The sequence below is a fragment of the Pistacia vera genome, unplaced genomic scaffold (genome assembly GCF_008641045.1).
Source record: "Pistacia vera cultivar Batoury unplaced genomic scaffold, PisVer_v2 Contig555, whole genome shotgun sequence".
Classification (NCBI taxonomy): domain Eukaryota; kingdom Viridiplantae; phylum Streptophyta; class Magnoliopsida; order Sapindales; family Anacardiaceae; genus Pistacia; species Pistacia vera.
The window spans coordinates 102,591-121,473 of NW_022196396.1; the positions used below are offsets into that span (position 1 = coordinate 102,591).

The 18,883-nt window shown below is 37.5% G+C and overlaps 2 protein-coding genes and 1 pseudogene across 5 annotated transcripts; 2 read left to right on the forward strand and 1 right to left on the reverse strand.

The window, feature by feature from the left end:
* The first annotated feature begins 1,744 nt into the window (after nt 1-1,744).
* Nucleotides 1,745-8,195, forward strand: LOC116108145 (protein HEADING DATE 3B). Of its 4 annotated transcripts, XR_004124599.1 has the most exons (6): nt 1,745-2,217; nt 2,593-3,446; nt 5,540-5,591; nt 5,709-6,811; nt 7,896-7,995; nt 8,115-8,195. XR_004124599.1 is itself a non-coding variant. In XM_031394421.1 (5 exons), exons 1-5 carry the CDS (start codon nt 2,005-2,007, stop codon nt 6,741-6,743), a joined length of 1,995 nt encoding a protein of 664 aa, XP_031250281.1. In that variant the 5' UTR covers nt 1,745-2,004; the 3' UTR covers nt 6,744-7,114. The 4 variants fall into 4 exon arrangements, 2 of the variants coding, with proteins under 2 accessions (XP_031250281.1, XP_031250280.1); XR_004124598.1 differs by having other exon boundaries at nt 7,896-8,127; XM_031394421.1 differs by lacking the exons at nt 7,896-7,995; nt 8,115-8,195 and having other exon boundaries at nt 2,593-2,736; nt 2,896-3,446; nt 5,709-7,114.
* Nucleotides 8,028-10,252, reverse strand: LOC116108134. The gene is made up of 6 exons (XM_031394411.1): nt 10,234-10,252; nt 9,187-9,275; nt 8,922-9,083; nt 8,795-8,848; nt 8,568-8,714; nt 8,028-8,488 (listed from the first exon to the last, which is right to left on the reverse strand). Exons 1-6 carry the CDS (start codon nt 10,250-10,252, stop codon nt 8,105-8,107), a joined length of 855 nt encoding a protein of 284 aa, XP_031250271.1. The 3' UTR covers nt 8,028-8,104.
* Nucleotides 10,253-10,997: 745 nt separating this feature from the next.
* On the forward strand, nt 10,998-16,312 carry LOC116108135 (annotated as a pseudogene).
* Nucleotides 16,313-18,883: the final 2,571 nt, after the last annotated feature.

Here is an 18,883-nt window from a genome sequence, read left to right on the forward strand (position 1 = left end):
ATATAGACGTAAAAGAACTAATTTAATTAAAATATAATAACGGTCATGGTCCACTGAACGAATCGTACACCTGATATGTTTAATATAGACGTAAACATTCTACACCATATATGTTTAATATAGCCGTAAAAGAACTAATTTAATTAAAATATAATAACGGTCATGGTCCACTGAACGAATCGTACACCTTATATGTCTAAGATAGCGTTAATTGCTTAACCGATCTAGTAAAATACAATAAAAATAATCCGAATACACTGGATCGCTTAAGAGATTTCATTTATAGCTTAAGCGATCCTGTGTATTTAGACTTAGTTGCTTAAGAGATATGGTTGTATTTATGTTATCGCTTAACCGATTATACGCTTTTACACTTAATCGCTTAAGCGATCATGAACAAGACATAATCAATAAGTGCCCAGACGCATGATCGCTTAAGCGATCCTTTGCTTTTAACCTTAGTCGCTTAAGCGATACGCTTAAGTGATCATGTTCGAGGTAGAATAAACTTCTACTTAGATGCACAATTGCTTAAGCGATTAAGTGTATCGTTTGAGCGATTCTTCGCTTTTACTATTGGTCGCTTAAGCGATTGTAGATCACTTAAGTGATCACGAACAAGACAATAAATAAGTGTCCAGACACACGATCACTTAAGCGATTCATTATATTGCTTAAGCGATCCTCTGCTTTTAACGTTGGTCGCTTTAAACGATTCTTTGCTTTTACTGTTGGTCGCTTAAGCGATCATGAACAAGACAATAAATAAGTGCTCAGACACACGATCGCTTAAGCGATTTATTAGATTGCTTAAGCGATCATTTGCTTTTAATATTGGTCGCTTTAAGCGATCTTGTCCGAAGCAGAATCAACTTCTGCCCAGATGCACGATCGCTTAAGCGATCTAGGTATCGCTTTTATTGTTGGTCACTTAAGCAATCTTCGATCGCTTTAGCAATCACGAACAAGACAATCAATAAGTGCCCAGATGCACGGTCGCTTAAGCGATTTATTATATCGCTTAAGCGATCATTTACTTTTAACCTTGGTCGCTTAAACAATCATGTTCGAGGCAGAATCAACTTCTGGCCAGATGCATGATTGCTTAAGTGATTTAGGTATCGCTTAAGCGATTATTTGCTTTTACTCTTGGTCGCTTAAGCGATCATGTCCGACGCTTGGAATCTGCGTCGGCGTCCTCCTTTTTAGTTTCAATAACTCTTGCCCTCCCTTTTTTCGCTAGTAGAATGTCTTCTGTCGGCGTCGTCTCCTCTCCTGGTGGAGCAACTTCAGTTATTGGAAGTTACTCCACCGTAACTTCTTCTTCTCCATTTTTGGTAGACCTAGTGGTGCCTACAATTTGGGGAGCGGATGGGTTTTTTCTATTTTTTTGAGGATCTCAGCCATTATAACTTAATCGGGAATGACAAGGAATGAAAAAAATGCAAAGAGCAAGGAAATTGAGAAATTGTAGAAAATTGGAAGAAAAAACGAGAGAGAGGAAGGTGTTTGAATCCTTTTTGAGCAAAAGAAGCTGATAGAAATATATTTTGCCTTTCAAATTTTAAATCAACTTCTTTTTATTATACTCTAACCCACAAATGTTTAAATTTTTTCACCCTAATCCTTTTTGCTGCTTTAATTATACTTAACTGTGTCATGTCATATTTTTTAACCCAAAAAAAAACAAAAAGATTTTCATCACCATTTTGTTAAATGAAACTTGGAATGTCGGGGTGTTAAATTTTCTCAAAAAGGTCCCACTAGCCCCGCACTTTTCACTTTCCCTTTCCTAAAAAGACGATGATCCTCGTAGGAATCCCTAACCCACCTTAAATTCCAATCCGTTCTTTTTCCTATTCGAATCTGTTCGATTCACCCATCAATTTCTCCTCATTTGATCAATTTTTTTTTTAGTTCATCTGGTTAATGGGATTTGTTGGTGAATTTATTTTGAAATCAAGTTGTTGTTCTAGTTGGGGTTAGTCAATTTGAGAGAAGGAAATGAAGAGAGGGAAAGATGATGATAAGATCATGGGTCCAATGTTCCCTAGACTTCATGTTAATGATGCTGAGAAAGGAGGACCTAGAGCACCGCCCAGGAACAAGATGGCCCTTTATGAGCAGCTCAGTATTCCTACTCAGAGGTTCAATCATGCTGCTTTCCCTCCGTCTTCTGACAATAGCAACTTGGTTCCTCCAGTTTCCTCAAGCCAGGTAACTTTTTCAATCTTTATGTTTCATTTATTCTTTTTGGTTTGAAGTGTTCTGATGCTTTATTTTTTAGAGTAAGGCTGTGGGTTCACCAAGGATTTGCTATTATTCTGGCACAAACATCATCATATGCTTCTTGCTATTGTTGATTAAGTAGGCAACTATATACTGTTGTGTTGACTTGATTGAGTTTTGGTTCGAGAGAGATTTTGTTTTCTAATATTAATTTAAGTGTTTATTGGAGGATGGTCTTCTGACCTTGTATTTTATGTTAAGGGCTGTGAGCTTCTGGCTGGCCTTCTATGTGTGAGGGACCAGTTTCTGTGTAGTTCTTTAAAGGATAATGGGCTGATTTTGATGATCAACTCAACTTTGCAGGGGAGTGGTCGCGAAAGAAATTTTCTTTTCCCTCGTCCTGTGCAACCTCCAACAGCCTCCCATCAGGTTGAGAAGTTTCATGGACGTCAACCTGCTGGAGCAACTTTGAACAGTCATTTACCACAGCTTGAGGAAAGAAAGAAGGTAGGCAATGATGATGATTTTACAGTTCCTGTATATGTTCACTGCGAGATAGATCAATGCCATAGTAAAACCCAAAATGGCATTCATAGGGGAAAAATCTCTCCCTTAACCCAAACTTATCCAGATCATTCAACGAATTTGCAAAATATTTGTGATAAGGATCCCAATTCAAGACATGAGACTAGACACCAAGGTGAAGAAAACCCCAAAATTTGCATCTCAAATAGAGACCAGTCAGTAAAATCTTCTGCAAATTTATCAGCCAGAGATAGAGTTGATGGACTTGCAAAGGAAGCTAGTGCATTACCAATTCAAGAGTTTGTAGATCTCCCTGGATCTTATTTTAGCGGGTTAAATGACAGTTATGTTTCGTTACAACATGAATCTGGAGCTGGGTTGCAACAAAATGACCGTGGACATTGTGATGGTGATGAGTCTGGGAGGGATATTGAGAAGGAAATTGTTCCCAAGACAAGAAGTGGTGCCTGTACAAGGGAAGAGCATAGCAGTCCCAGCGAGCCTGTTATTGATAATGATTATCATGGAACCAATACTTGTGGGTCACTAAAGTTCAGAAATGGAGACAAAAGCGATGATGTCTCGGAGACCTCCATGGTGGATTGTATATCAGGCTTGGATATCACTCCCGATGATGTTGTAGGAATAATAGGTCAAAAACATTTCTGGAAAGCTAGAAAAGCAATCACCAAGTAAGTCTTTGTGCTCACTATTAGCTTCTCAAACATGTTTCATCTTGATGCCCTTAGATTTGGGGTTGCAACACATATTATGGACATACTATATTAAAAATGTTGTATAAATAATGGCATTCTAAAGGGTTTTGTTCTCGCAGTTCAGTATTTTATTTCACAATGTGATATTTATTATAGAGTTCTTTTAATGGAAGGATACAGGCATTCCATATAAACCTAATTGGGTACAGTAGTAAATTTCGATGAGGACATAAATGGAATCGTCCTTTTGTCTACAGATTACAAATTTGACAACCCAACTATGTCATTCTCATAGTATTGCTGCTATTGTAGAAGTTTTAGCTTTCTTGTTAAACTCTTGGTTATTTTGTTGTGAAGAAAAATGAAGTTCTCCTGTTTGATATTGTAAATGATTTGCTGTGCTTATTGGTGATTTTGACTCATCATTTTAAGAAATATTAAAGAAGAAACTTTGATTGTCTGCTTTGTTTGTCTAATTTGATGAACTTTGATATATGTGAATTTTTTTTCTCTAGAAGGGAGAAGCAATTATTGTACTATAATCTAAGAAATTATTTCAGCAGGTGACTACATCATTAGACTTGTATATACAAAATGTATATACAAAATATATTCTAGTAGGTTGCTACAGTTATCTATTTCCTATTATTAATGTTTCTTCTCAAAGTAAAGCTACTAATTATTTTGAATGCAAAATAGAATACCAACACAAGGAGTTTAGAAAGAATGTTTATTGTTACTGAGTTGAATTGAGCGACAGAGAATTTGTAGTATGGAGTCCTGGAGTTCCTCTTAAAAGGCCCTAGATAACATTTTAGTGGTGGATCGTCTTACAGCAGGGAAATGGACAATTCTAATCGAGGTATGCAAGGTGACCCCCGAGACAGCGGATCAATTCAATTTACTGTTTTGTCTTGCATCTGTCTATGGGGCATTTTCCTGTCTCGGTGTGGTGTTGATTTTCCCTGCAATCCTGAGAGTTTATCTATTCACAGCACTTGAGGGCCTGAAGCAGGAGGAGGATGATCCCTTGTAATGTTGGGTGGTTCTCTGAAGTGAAAAATGGGAGGATATTTGACAGTGAGAACATTTTTGGTGGATATGGTGGCAAAAAGAATGTTGTTCTCATGTAGTGTCTTGATTTTTTATGTTAGACAATTCTGGTGAGAGAGTGATTCATAATCTTTGCTGCTGTTTAGCTTCTGATATTTACCAGTCATGTACATTTTGTATATATCATACAATGCTGTTATTTCTGATAGGAAATTGTGTTTCATCTATGCAATTAAGGAAATGTGATGTACATAGTGTAAACTATAAATCTTTATCTTGTATGTAACTTTATGTTCCATTCTATCTCAAGGTAGTCTAGTTTTATTTACAGTTGATTGTCCAATTTTTCAGTTTCTAATAAAATTCCATGCATTTATCATGAGGGGAATATTTACAAGTTTTGAAACAGAAGTTATTGTTTGTGATAGAAGCTGCTCGTTGTTATCTTTCCATTTGATATTTTTGAACTGTTGATATTGTTTGAAAGTTTTTGCAAGCATTCATATTGGAAACTTGCGGAAGTTGTGGGGGTGGTAGTGTTTAGTTGTTTGTGTTTCTTCAATGTGTACTTGGTGTGCTATGCCCTGGAAATTTTCTCGTTACGGTTGGTAGAATCATATTGTGTAAGTGTAAAAGGATTGACAGAGATTGTGGTGACTACATAGAACTATGGAGAGGATTAAGGCTTACTCAAGGAGATGGTGAGGGCAGTTGTATTACTGATTGTATATATCCACAGTATGGTTGTGGGTGAGGGTGAGGGTGTAAAGAGCTTTATACAGTAGGGAAATTCAAACCTTCAGGCCAATTAAGTTACCCACTTTGCCCTGGCATCTGTGCTGGCAGTTTGGTGTGCATACTAAACTTTTCAAAATGATGCTTTCTGGTGTCATGTCTGCACATTAATTTCTGCTTTGTCTTATTATTTCTCCTCTTCCTGGGTAACGTTTATTAAGATTCTTTCTTTGATTTCTGTGCAATTTTGTTTTTGATTAAATTCCTGTTACTCTGTACAGTCAACAAAGAGTGTTTGCGGTTCAAGTATTTGAGTTGCATAGACTGATTAAGGTGACGTTATCCTACTCTGTTCAGTAGCTTTTGCTGGTCCCTGTGAGGGATACAGAATACTTTGTCCACCAATTTTGTTTTTGGATCGGAATTAACTTAAGTTCTGAATTTAAACAGGTCCAACAACTGATTGCTGGATCACCACACCTATTGCTTGAGGACAGTCCCTATCTTGGCAAATCTTCTTTAATTGCTTCTCCAGCAAAGAAACTTCTGCCGGAGTATGTTGTAAAACCACTACCACATATCATTAAGTGTAAAGATGATTCTGAGAAGCCTCTCCATAAGATGGAATGTTCTGCGGAAAATGCAGTTGGGAAGACATTTCTTTCTTCTCTGAAAAAGGGTAGTCAGCCTTCAAATTACGGGCCTTACCTTGCAAACCCACCATCAGCAGCCATGGCTGGTGATTCCAGAATAGGCCCGTGGTGTTTTCATCAATCACCCGGGCATCAGTGGTTAGTTCCAATCATGTCCCCTTCCGAAGGGCTTATATACAAACCATATCCTGGTCATGGATTTATGGGAGCAGGTTGTGGGACAAGATGCGGGCCTTTTGGGCCAACTCCCGAAACTGGTAACTTTATGAATCCAGCCATTGGAATGCCATCTCCTCATCATCATCAAGAAATTGGGGTGATACCGGGTGCTCATCCAGTTGGTCATAATTACTTCCCTCCTTATGGCATGCCAATAATGAACCCATCTATCTCAGGTTTAGCTACTGAACAAGACAACCAGTTTGCTGGACACGGTCCACATGGTCAAAATGGTCAGTTATCTGGAGGGGGAGCTAACTTTAACATGCAGCGTGAAAGCTCATGCAATGTTCCGGCCCAGAAGAGTGGAGCTATTCCACAAGTAATGAAGTTTCGGGCGTCTAAAGACACAGAGCTACAAGGAAGTACAGCTAGTAGTCCAGGTGAGAGAACGCAAGGTGAAGGGAGAGGTCCAGCTGTCGAAGGAAGAGATTCACTTCCACTGTTCAAGAAGGCTCCAGTCGACCAAGAGCGAGTCCCTCAGCCTCATGATACAGACCAGCCAACCAAGGTGATCAAAGTTGTGCCTCACAATCCTAGATCAGCTACTGAGTCTGCAGCTCGAATTTTTCAGTCCATACAACAAGAGAGGAAACAGTATGACTCAATTTAGTTTGCTTGTGTTGAACAAACTCTTTACTGGTTAATTATCTGAGACCATCTGCTTTGGAATGTTTCCTGGTAATTTCCCTCTACTTTTTTGGGCATGATATTTTGTAATTTTCTTTTTAAAATTGTGATATAGTTTATTCACATGTAGATAAATCACTAGGATTACAAGTCTGTAATATGAATATTTGTTTAAAATTGATACCAAGTAGAGGGAGATCTGTAGAGGGGGGAGGAGGATGGTATTTTACACTTAGAAACGTGATAACTAGTTAATTTGCAACTGTCTTCCCCTCTCATGTTGTAGACTATGTATTATTGCAGCTGTGGTAAAGAACACTAGATATCATCTAGTGAGGTTTTTTGTTGTATTTAGTTCTTTTGTGTTTTTTCTTTATATAATGCCAAATGGTGGCGTTGGGTTGGGATGGTTGTGCTGCTACTTTCATCATTCTGAAATTGGGTTTTGTTGGTCTTCTATACATACCATATGAAATTGGCTATGAAAATAGAACAACTTTTTGAAAATGGTGGCTTTGGGTTGGGACAGCAGTATGTAAAAAAATATTTAAACAGAATCTCTTGTATGATGATCGGTAATTTCTGTGAATATGTGAAGTGTCTGTTTTTACAAATGGTCATTTCTGTGAATATGAGTATTTTTTCATTCTTAAATGGTTTTTAAACTAGGGTGTAATTTTAAATTTTGAATTATATTTTTCATCTATTCATATTTGAAAACTCATTTTGTATAAATTTGAAAATATTTTCTAATTTTTAAAAGTATGAAACAGACTTTTATTTATTTATTTCTTCTTGGTGATATGCTATGCGGCTAACTCTTGAAACACTTCATTAGTGGGAAAACTAATTCTAAATATAAGTTGCCCAGCAATTGTGAATCAGACCTCGAAACCCTGAATGTACAATTTTCCAGCACCTTCACCTTCATGTTTGGTATCTTATATGTGTAACTCATTTATGGCTCTTGTTACCTTCTTGATATACTTGAAGCCAGCCAATAACAGTTTACATGCTTTGAGCATGGACATTTTGTTTTAAACCAGTAGTCAATTAACAGTTTCGGCTGTCCCAGTTCTTGTTAAGGGGGGTCTTTAGCGAGTAATTATAGGTTAAATTATATTTTGATTCCCAGTTTCAGGCTTGAGAGCATGTACAGAGGACCTTTCAGAAGAAAAAGAAAAGTTTCAAATTTTACCAACACCTTGCAGTTAAAGTGTTCTACAAGTAGAGAGGTAAAGCGGAGAATTATTTGAATGAGGCATCAATTTGATTTATTTATTGTAGAGCTGAAGAGCTGTGACAATCACTATTATTCTAACCGATTATATTCTGATTCACTGTTTATGGACAGTAAACACTTTTTCCAGGCCGCCCGCCAAAGAAAAACACAGGTCCATCTTTATAGTCTTTTTCGTCATTTACTACACTATAGCAGTCCTTTTCATCACCCCAAGTGGATACCCATTCAGGGTACTTCAATTGAAGAGAATTATCTATAATTCTTATGTTCTTGATATAGCATGCACTACCCATTAGAGTATCTGCCATTTCTCCACTTCCCATAGCTGTTCTTGTGTGCGGAGTTTTCTTCACCTTCGGGCTAAACACTTGTCCTCCCCATTCCACTAATATCGCACTAAGCTTTAGGACACTGAACAGAATTGCTGGCCAATACCCAACAACTTGATTGTTATACTGTAACCACCAGTTACCTGAATTCGGATCCTGTAATGAACAAACACCAAGTTTATATATACTGATACAAAAAAATAAAAAACAAACAAAAAAAATATATATATATTACCAGGTTTATGCTAATAGTCATTTGATACTGCTGACCGTCAATACTGGATATGGCATCAAGGCTTCCACCAAGGGCTATTTGGGGGTCTGTTTGCACAAACCCAGTGCAAGTGAGGTCGAAACAACCGGTTGTCTTGTAACTGTCTGCCTAAAGATAGATGAAAACAAGTAAATAAGCAAGATAAGTTACATTTCTTAAATTTCATTCAAAGCAGCAACGAAACTTACAGTCCAGTATGCAAAAAATCGTGTGCGTTTATCACCATATAGCTTGGGATTTACCTGAAACAGTGTGATGAATTAGGAAAAACGTAAAGTTCAGATTTCTCAAGTACGATTCTGATAATGTACTAACCATCCATCCCGACTCCACGCTTTCAAAACTGTCGCCAGGGCCACCTTTAAGCCATATTTGAGCAGCAGTATAATCATCTTCCAAATCAACATTTGGATTCCAAACGTTTATATCTCCTTGAGCTCCTAAATAGTTGTATCCAACTGTAACTAGAACTGCAGCCTAGTTCAGGAAATGCAATCAAATAAATTAGGAGAAGTGATACTTTCTGGCAAAGTTATGTTAAGGACATGGAAAAGCTACAGCTGCTCAAAAGGATGCTTACTGAACGGTCAACCGTAGATAGACCACCAATGTCGATTTTGGTATTGTTTATGTTTATAAATTTGCTATTATTAGCTTCTGTTCCTTTTGCTGCATAAGAAATTTCCGGACTTTTTCTTTAATATAAACGTAAACATTCTACACCATATATGTTTAATAGCCGTAAAAGAACTAATTTAATTAAAATATATATGGTCATGGTCCACTGAACGAATCGTACACCTTTGTTTAATTAGACGTAAACTTTTACACCATATGTGTTTAATATAGCCTAAAATAACTAATTTTTAAATATAATAACGGTCATGGTCCACTGACCGAATCGTACACCTGATATGTTTAATATAGAAAACACTACACTTATATGTGTTTAATATAGCCGTAAAGAACTAATTTAATTAAAAAATATAATACGGTCATGGTTCATTGAACGACATCATACACCTGATATGTTTAATATAGACGTACATTCTACACCATATATTTTAATATAACCGTAAAAGAACTAATTTAATTAAAATTATACGGTCATGGTCCACTGAATGAATTGTACACCTGATATATTTATATACGTAAACTTCTACACCTATATGTTTAATATAGCTGTAAAAGAACTAATTTAATTAAAATATAAATACGGTCATGGTCCACTAACGAATCACACCTGATATATTTAATATAGACGTAAACATTCTATACCATATATGTTAATATAGCCTAAAAGAATCTATTTAATTAAATATAATAATGTCATGGTCCACTGAACGAATCGTATACCTTATATGTCTAAGATAGCGTTAATCGCTTAAACGATCTAGTGAATACAATAAAAATAATCCGAAACACTAGATCACTTAAGAGATTCATTTATCGCTTAAGCGATCATGTGTATTTGACTTAGTCGCTTAAGAGATCTGTTGTATTTATGTTACCGCTTAAGCGATTCTAAGCTTTTACACTTGGTCGCTAAGTGATCTACGACGATCGCTTAGAACAGAATCGATAAGTGCACAGACGCACTATCGCTTAAGCGATCATTTGCTTTAACCTTGGTCGCTTAGCGTCATGTCAGGCGAAAACTTCTGCCTAGAGCACAATCTCTAAGCGATTAAGTGTATCGCTTAAGGCGATTCTTCGCTTTTACTGTTGATTGCTTAGCGATTGTATGATCACGAAGACAATAAATAGTGCCCAGACGCACGATCGCTTAAGTGATTTATTATCGCTTAACGATCCCCTGCTCTTTAACGTGTCCGTTTAGCGATTATAATCGCTTAAGCATCATGTCCAGGCAAATCAACTTCTGTCAGAGGCCCGATCACTTAAGTGATCTAGGTATCGCTTAGCGATTCTTCGCTTTTACTGTTGGTCGCTTAAGCGATCATGAACATAATAAATAACTGCCCACGCAAGATCGCTTGCGTTGTGCATCTAGCAGAAATTGCTTCTGCCTAGATGCACAATCGCTTAAGATCTAGGTATCACTTTTACTGTTGGTCGCTTATTGCTTAAGCGATCACACAACAGACAATCATAAGTGCCAGACGCACGATTGCTTAAACGATTTATTATATCGTTAAGCGATCATTTGCTTTTAACCTTGGTCGCTTAAGCGATCTATCCAGACATAATCAATTTCTGCTCAGATGCCGATCGCTGCGATTTAGGTAATGTTTAAGCGATTATTCGCTTTTATCTTGGTAGTTTAAGCGATTTTAGATCACCTAAACAATCATGTCCGACGCTTGGAATTGCGTCGGCGTCCTCTCTTTAGTTTCAATTCAACTCTGCCTCCCCTTGCTCCGCCAGTAAATGTCTTTTGTCGGCGTCGTTCCTCTCCTGGTGGAGCAACTTCAGTCATCGGAAGTTACTCCACTAACTTCTTCTGTCATTTTTGGTAGACCCAGTGGTGCCTACAATTTGGAAGTATGGGTTTTTTTTTTATTTCTTTGAGGATCTCAGCCATTAACTTAATCGGGAATGGCAAGAATAAAAAATGTAAAGAGCAAAAAATTGAGAAATTGTAGAAAATTGGAAGAAAAAATGGAGAGAGGAAGGTGTTTGAATCCTGTTTTGAGAAAGAAGGTGAGAAAATGTGTTTTGCGTTTCAAATTTTAAATCAACTTTTGCTTTATTCTTCCTAACCGCAAATATTTAAATTTTTTTACCCAATTTTTTTTTTGCTGCTTTATTACACTTATGTGTCATATCATATTTTTAATTCAAAAAATCAAAGAGATTTTCACGCATTTTGTTAAATGGAACTTGACATTCGGGGAGTTAAATTTTCTTAAAAAGGCCCACTACCCGCACTTTTCACTTTCCCTTTTCTAAAAAGGCGATGATCCTCGTAGGAATCCCTAACCCACCTTAAATTCCAACCCCTTCTTTTTCCTATCGAATCTGTTCGATTCACCCATCAATTTCACCTCATTTGATCAATTTTTTTTAGTTCATCTGGTTAATGGGTATTGTTGGTGATATTTTTGAAATCATTTGTTGTTCTAGTTGGGTGTCAATTTGAGAGAAGAAATGAAGAGGGGAAAGATGATGAAATGATCATGGGTCCAATGTTCCCTAGACTTCATGTTAATGATGCTGAGAAAGGAGGCTAGAGCGCCGCCCGGACACAATGGCCCTTTATGAGCAGCTCAGTATTCCTACTCAGAGGTTCAATCATGCTGCTTTTCCTCCGTCTTCTGACAATAGCAACCGGTTCCTCCAGTTCCCAAGCCAGGTAACTTTTTCTATCTTTATGTCTCATTTATTCTTTTTGGTTTGAAGTGTTCTGATGCTTTATTTTTTAGAGTAAGGCGGTGGGTTCACCAAGGATTTGCTATTATTCTGGCACAAACATCATCATATATTCTTGCTATTGTTGATTAATAGGCAACTATATACTGTTGTGTTGACTTGATTGAGTTTTGGTTCGAGAGAGATTTTTGTTTCTAATATTAATTTAATGTTTTATTGGAGGATGGTCTTCTGACCTTGTATTTTATGTTAAGGGCTGTGAGCTTCTGGCTGGCCTTCATGTGTGAGGACCAGTTTCTGTGTAGTTCTTTAAAGGTAATGGGCTGATTTGATGATCAACTCACTTTGCGGGGAGTGGTCGCGAAGAAATTTTCTTTTCCCTCGTCCTGTGCAACCTCCAACAGCCTCCCATCAGGTTGAGAAGTTTCATGGACGTCAACCTGCTGGAGCAACTTTGAACAGTCATTTACCACAGCTGAGGAAAGAAAGAAGGTAGGCAATGATGATGATTTTACAGTTCCTGTATATGTTCACTGCGAGTAGATCAATGCCATGTAAAACCCAAAATGGCATTCATAGGGGAAAAATCTCTCCCTTAACCCGAACTTATCCTGATCATTCAACGAATTTGCAAAATGTTTGTGATAAGGATCCCAATTCAAGACAGAACTAGACACCAAGGTGAAGAAACCCCAAAATTTGCATCTCAAATAAGACCATTCAGTAAATCTTCTGCAAATTTATCAGCCAGAGATAGAGTTGATGGACTTGCAAAGGAAGCTAGTGCATTACCAATTCAAGAGTATGTAGATCTCCCTGGATCTTATTTAAGCGGTTAATGACAGCAGTTATGTTTCGTTAACATGAATCTGGAGCTGGGTTGCAACAAAATGACCGTGGACATTGTGTTGTGATGAGTCTGGAGGGATATTGAGAAGGAAATTGTTCCCCAGAAAAGAAGTGGTGCCTGTACAAGGCAGAGCATAGCAGTCCCAACGAGCCTGTTATGATAATGATAATCATGGACCCATACTTGTGGGTCACTAAGGTCAGAAATGGAGCAAAAAGCGATGATGTCTCGGAGACCTCCATGTGATTGTATATCAGGCTTGGATATCACTCCCGATGATGTTGTAGGAATAATGTCAAAAACATTTCTGGAAAGCTAGAAAAGCATCACCAAGTAAGTCTTTGTGCTACTATTAGCTTCTCAAACTTTTTCATCTTGATGCCCTTAGATTTGGGGTTGCAACACATATTATGGACATACTATATTAAAATGTTGATAAATAATGGCATTCTAAAGGGTTTTGTTCTCGCAGTTCAGTATTTTATTCACAATGTGATATTTATTATAGAGTTCTTTTAATGGAAGGATAGGCATTCCATATAAACCTAATGGTTACAGTAGTAAATTTCGATGAGGACATAAATGGAATCGTACAGATTACAAATTTGACAACCCAACTATGTCATTTCATAGTATTGCTGCTATTGTAGAAGTTTTAGCTTTCTTGTTAAACTCTTGGTTATTTGTTGTGAAGAAAAATGAAGTTCTCCTGTTTGATATTGTAAATGATTTGCTGTGCTTATGTGATTTTCACTCATCATTTTAAGAAATATTAAAGAGAAACTTTGATTGTCTGCTTTGTTTGTCTAATTTGATGAACTTTGATATATGTGAATTTTTTTTCTCTAGAAGGGAGAAGCAATTATTGTACTAATCTAGAAATTCAGCAGGTGACTACATCATTAGACTTGTATATACAAAATATAATCTAGTAGGTTGCTACAGTTATCTATTCCTATTATTAATGTTTCTTCTCAAGTAAAGCTACTAATTATTTTGAATGCAAAATAGAATACCAAACAAGGAGTTTAGAAAGAAGTTTATTGTTACTAGTTGATTGAGCGACAGAGAATTTGTATGGGATTCCTGGAGTTCCTCTTAAAAGGCCCTAGATACATTTTAAGGTGGTGATCGTCTTACGCAGGGAAGGACAATTCTAATCGAGGTATGCAAGGTGACCCCGAGACAGCGGATCAATTCAATTTACTGTTTTGTCTTGCATCTGTCTATGGGGCATTTTCCTGTCTCGGTGTGGTGTTGATTTTCCCTGCAATCCTGAGAGTTTACTATTCACAGCACTTGAGGGCCTGAGCGAGGAGGATGATCCCTTGTAATGTTGGGTGGTTCTCTGAAGTGAAAAATGGGAGATATTTGACAGTGAGAACATTTTTGGTGGATATGGTGGCAAAAAGAATGTTGTTTCCATGTAGTGTCTTGATTTTTTATGTTAGACAATCTGGTGAGAGAGTGATTCATAATCTTTGCTGCGTGTTTAGCTTCTGATATTTACCAGTCATGTACATGTTGTAGTATTATTCAATGCTGTTATTTCTGATAGGAAATTGTGTTTCATCTATGCAATTAGAAATGTGATGTACAGTGTAAACTATAAATCTTTATCTGTATGTAACTTTTGTTCCATTCATCTCAAGGTAGTCTAGTTTTATTTACAGTTGATTGTCCAATTTTTCAGTTTCTAATAAAATTCCATGCATTTATCATGAGGGGAATATTTCAAGTTTTGAAACAGAAGTTATTGTTTGTGAAGAAGCTGCTCGTTGTTATCTTTCCATTTGATATTTTTGAACTGTTGTATTGTTTGAAAGTTTTTGCAAGCATTCATTGGAAACTTGCGGAAGTTGTGGGGTTGGTAGTGTTTAGTTGTTTGTGTTTCTTCAAGTGTACTTGGTGTGCTATGCCCTGGAAATTTCTAGTTACGGTTGGTAGAATCATATTGTGTAGTGTAAAAGGATTGACAGAGATTGTGGTGACTACATAAGCTATGGAGAGGATTAAGGCTTACTCAAGGAGATGGTGAGGGCAGTGTATTACTGATTGTATATATCCACAGTATGTTGTGGGTGGGTGAGGGTGTAAAGAGCTTTATACAGTAGGGAAATTCAAACCTTCAGGCCAATTAAGTTACCCACTTTGCCCTGGCATCTGTGCTGGCAGTTTGGTGGTGCATACAAACCTTTCAAAATGATGCTTTCTGGTGTCATGTCTGCACATTAATTTCTGCTTTGTCTTATTATTTCTCCTCTTCCTGGGTAACGTTTATTAAGATTCTTTCTTTGATTTATGTGCATTTTTGTTTTTGATTAAATTCCTGTTACTCTGTACAGTCAACAAGAGTGTTTGCGGTTCAAGTATTTGAGTTGCATAGACTAGATTAGGTGACGTTATCCTACTCTGTTTAGTAGCTTATGCTGTGTCTGTGAGGGATACAGAATACTTTGTCCACCAATTTTGGTTTTGGATCGGAATTAACTTAAGTTCTGAATTAAACAGGTCCAACAACTGATTGCTGGATCCACCACACCTATTGCTTGAGGACAGTCCCTATCTTGGCAAATCTTCTTTAATTGCTTCTCCAGCAAAGAAACTTCTGCCGGAGTATGTTGTAAAACCACTACCACATATCATTAGTGTAAAGATGATTCTGAAGCCTCTCCTAAGATGGAATGTTCTGCGAAAATGCAGTTGGAAGAATTTCTTTCTTCTCTTGAAAAAGGTGTCAGCCTTCAAATACGGGCCTTACCTTGCAAACCCACCATCAGCAGCCATGGGGTGATTCCGAATAGGCCCGTGGTGTTTTCATCAATCACCGGGCATCAGTGGTTAGTTCCAATCTGTCCCCTTCCGAAGCTTATATACAAACCATATCCTGGTCATGGATTTATGGAGCAGGTTGTGGGACAGGATGCGGCCTTTTGGGCCAACTCCCGTGACTGGTAACTTTATGAACCAGCCTTTGAATGCCATCTCCTCATCCTCTCCAAGAAATTGGGGTGATACGGGTGCTCATCCATTGGTCTATACTTCCCTCCTTATGGCATGCCATAATGAACCCATCTATCTCAGGTTTAGCTACTGAACAAGACAACCAGTTTGCTGGACACGGTCCACATGGTCAAATGTCAGTTATCTGGAGGGGGAGCTAACTTTACATGCAGCGTGAAAGCTCATGCAATGTTCCGGCCCAGAAGAGTGGAGCTATTCCACAAGTAATGAAGTTTCGGGCGTCTAAGACACAGAGCTACAAGGAAGTACAGCTAGTATTCCAGTGAAGAATGCAAGTTGAAGGGGAGGTCCAGCTGTTGAAGGAAGAGATTCACTTCCACTGTTCAAGAAGGCTCCAGTCGACCAAGAGCGAGTCCCTCTGCCTCATGTACAGACCAGCCAACCAAGGTGATCAAAGTTGTGCCTCACAATCCTAGATCAGCTACTGAGTCTGCAGCTCGAATTTTTCAGTCATACAACAAGAAGGAAACAGTATGACTCAATTTTTTGCTTGTGTTGAACAAACTCTTTACTGGTTAATTATCTGAGACCATCTGCTTTGGAATGTTTTCCTGGTATTTCCCTATATTGGACCCGTATAACTTGACCCGTATTAGGCTCGGACCCGTGAGACCCGTACCCGTATTGACCTGACCCCAACCCGGTCCACCCGCCCGTTTTGCCAGGTCTACCCACGCACCACCGTGACCCCATCTACCCCAAACCAACCTACCCCGAGCACCCACGCACCACCGTGACCCGAGGTACCCCAAACCAACCCACCCCGAGCACACAGGCACCACTGTGACCCGATCTACCCCAAACCAACCCACCCCAAGCACCCACGCACCACCGTGACCCCATCTACCCCAAACCAACCCACCCCGAGCACCCACGCACCCACCTTCGCCGTGACCCCATCTACCCTAAACTAACCCACCCCGAGCACCCACGCACCCACCTTCACCGTGACCCGATCTGCCGCAAACCCACACCCTGATCTGGATCAAACCGACACCCCGATCTCCATCAAACCCACCTCATATCTGTGTAGAAGGGGAAGCAGTTGCGTTTGTCTTTGTTTAGCATGAGTGGATTGTGAATGCGCATTTCTGTTTTATTTCTCGTGGGGCACACGCATGGATGGGTTTTTGTTTTATTTGGAATTGTTTTAATTGGGTTTTAATAAAATACAATAAAATATTATATTAATAAATCATTTATAAACAAATATTCAACACAAATATCAAGGTCAAAATACTCTACCAAACACATATTCTAAAAATCTTATTCTCGTAATTATAACTCTATCCAATTATCCAATACTATCTTCAAAATGCTATCCAAAATACTAAACCAAACGCACCCAATAATAATAATAAAGTTTAATCTTTCCGTTAATCAAATAACGGAAATAAAGAAAAAAGTTGACAGCAAATCCAGGTCATATTTTGGTGCAGAGAAGGTGGCCTTGGCTTCTAGGTCTATCCAAAAAGGTAGGGTATTTTATTAAAAGACCATATCAAGTTTAAATTTAATTAAAAGGTTATGAAGTTTTAAAGTGTTAACTAAATAGTTTTATTATTGATTAAGGGTAATTAAACATGATTAGTGCTTAATTAAGATTAATGAAGTATTGTGTAATTTTTTAAAAATTATACTATGTTCTCAAAAACCCGAAATTCTTGCAAACAAACCCAAACACCTTCTTCTTCCTCCCGCCATTAATGCATCTCTACCATGGTTGCTGTTTCTTCTTAGCCTCGTCTACATCTTTTTCTTCCTCTGCATCTTCTTCTTCCTCTACATTTTCTTCTTCCTCCTTCCTCCTTCCTATACATCTTCTTCTTCCTCATTCCTCTATATCTTCTTATTCCTCTGCCATTAACACTTTCTTCTTCCTCCACCATTAGCATCTTCTCCACCAAAGATCCGCCTCCTCCTCCTCCTCCCGACATTTCGTCTAAGTATGTGTATCTCCTCTTTACATTTTATATTTAGATTTACAAAGATTTAATAATGGACGGGGTTTGGGTTATGATTTTGATTTAGTTGTTTAGGTTGTTGGGTTGTGTTTGATGTAATGCAAGTTGAAAGGAGTGAAATTTGTTGAATATTTTCTTGCATTGTGGGTAGCTAGGGGTGATAGCACCGATTGTAGGTGGAGATGGTTGAAAATGTGTTTTGGATCTGATGGATCGCTTAAGCGATCTAGTATAAGTCTGGTATATGGCAGCAGATCGCTTAAGCGATCAGGCTTATTTATACTAGATCGCTTAAGCGATGCAGTAAGCGATATATTTCGGTGAGAAATTATATTCCGTAATGTTTATTTAATATTTAGTCATTTTTTATTAATTATTAATTATTTTTTTCATTTCAATTTAATGTGAAAAGAACACTTTGGTCTTTATCGATCAGCACCGTACATAAAACTGAAAGATCTATTGTTATTCTATTATTTTTGTTAGTTCCTGGCAAAAAAGTAATATAAAAAAAATATGATATTGATATAAATTTGAACTCTACAATCATCTGCTCTGCACTCTGTAGACCAAGGCTAAATAGACGAGATCGCTTAAGCGATTAAGGGTAATTTACTTCAATATTTATTTTTTATGTTTATGGACATATGTTTAATATAGACGTAAAAGAACTAATTTAATTAAAATATAATAACGGTCATGGTCATGGTCCACTGAACGAATCATACACCTGATATGTTTAATATAGACGTAAACATTCTACACCATATATATTTAATATAGCTGTAAAAGAACTAATTTAATTAAAATATAATAACGGTCATGGTCCACTGAACGAATCGTACACCTGATATGTTTAATATAGACGTAAACATTCTATACCATATATGTTTAATATAGCCATAAAAGAACCAATTTAATTAAAATATAATAACGGTCATGGTCCACTGAACGAATCGCACACCTGATATATTTAATATAGACGTAAACATTCTATACCATATATGTTTAATATAGCCATAAAAGAACTAATTTAATTAAAATATAATAATGGTCATGGTCCACTGAACGAATCGTATACCTTATATGTCTAAGATAGCGTTAAT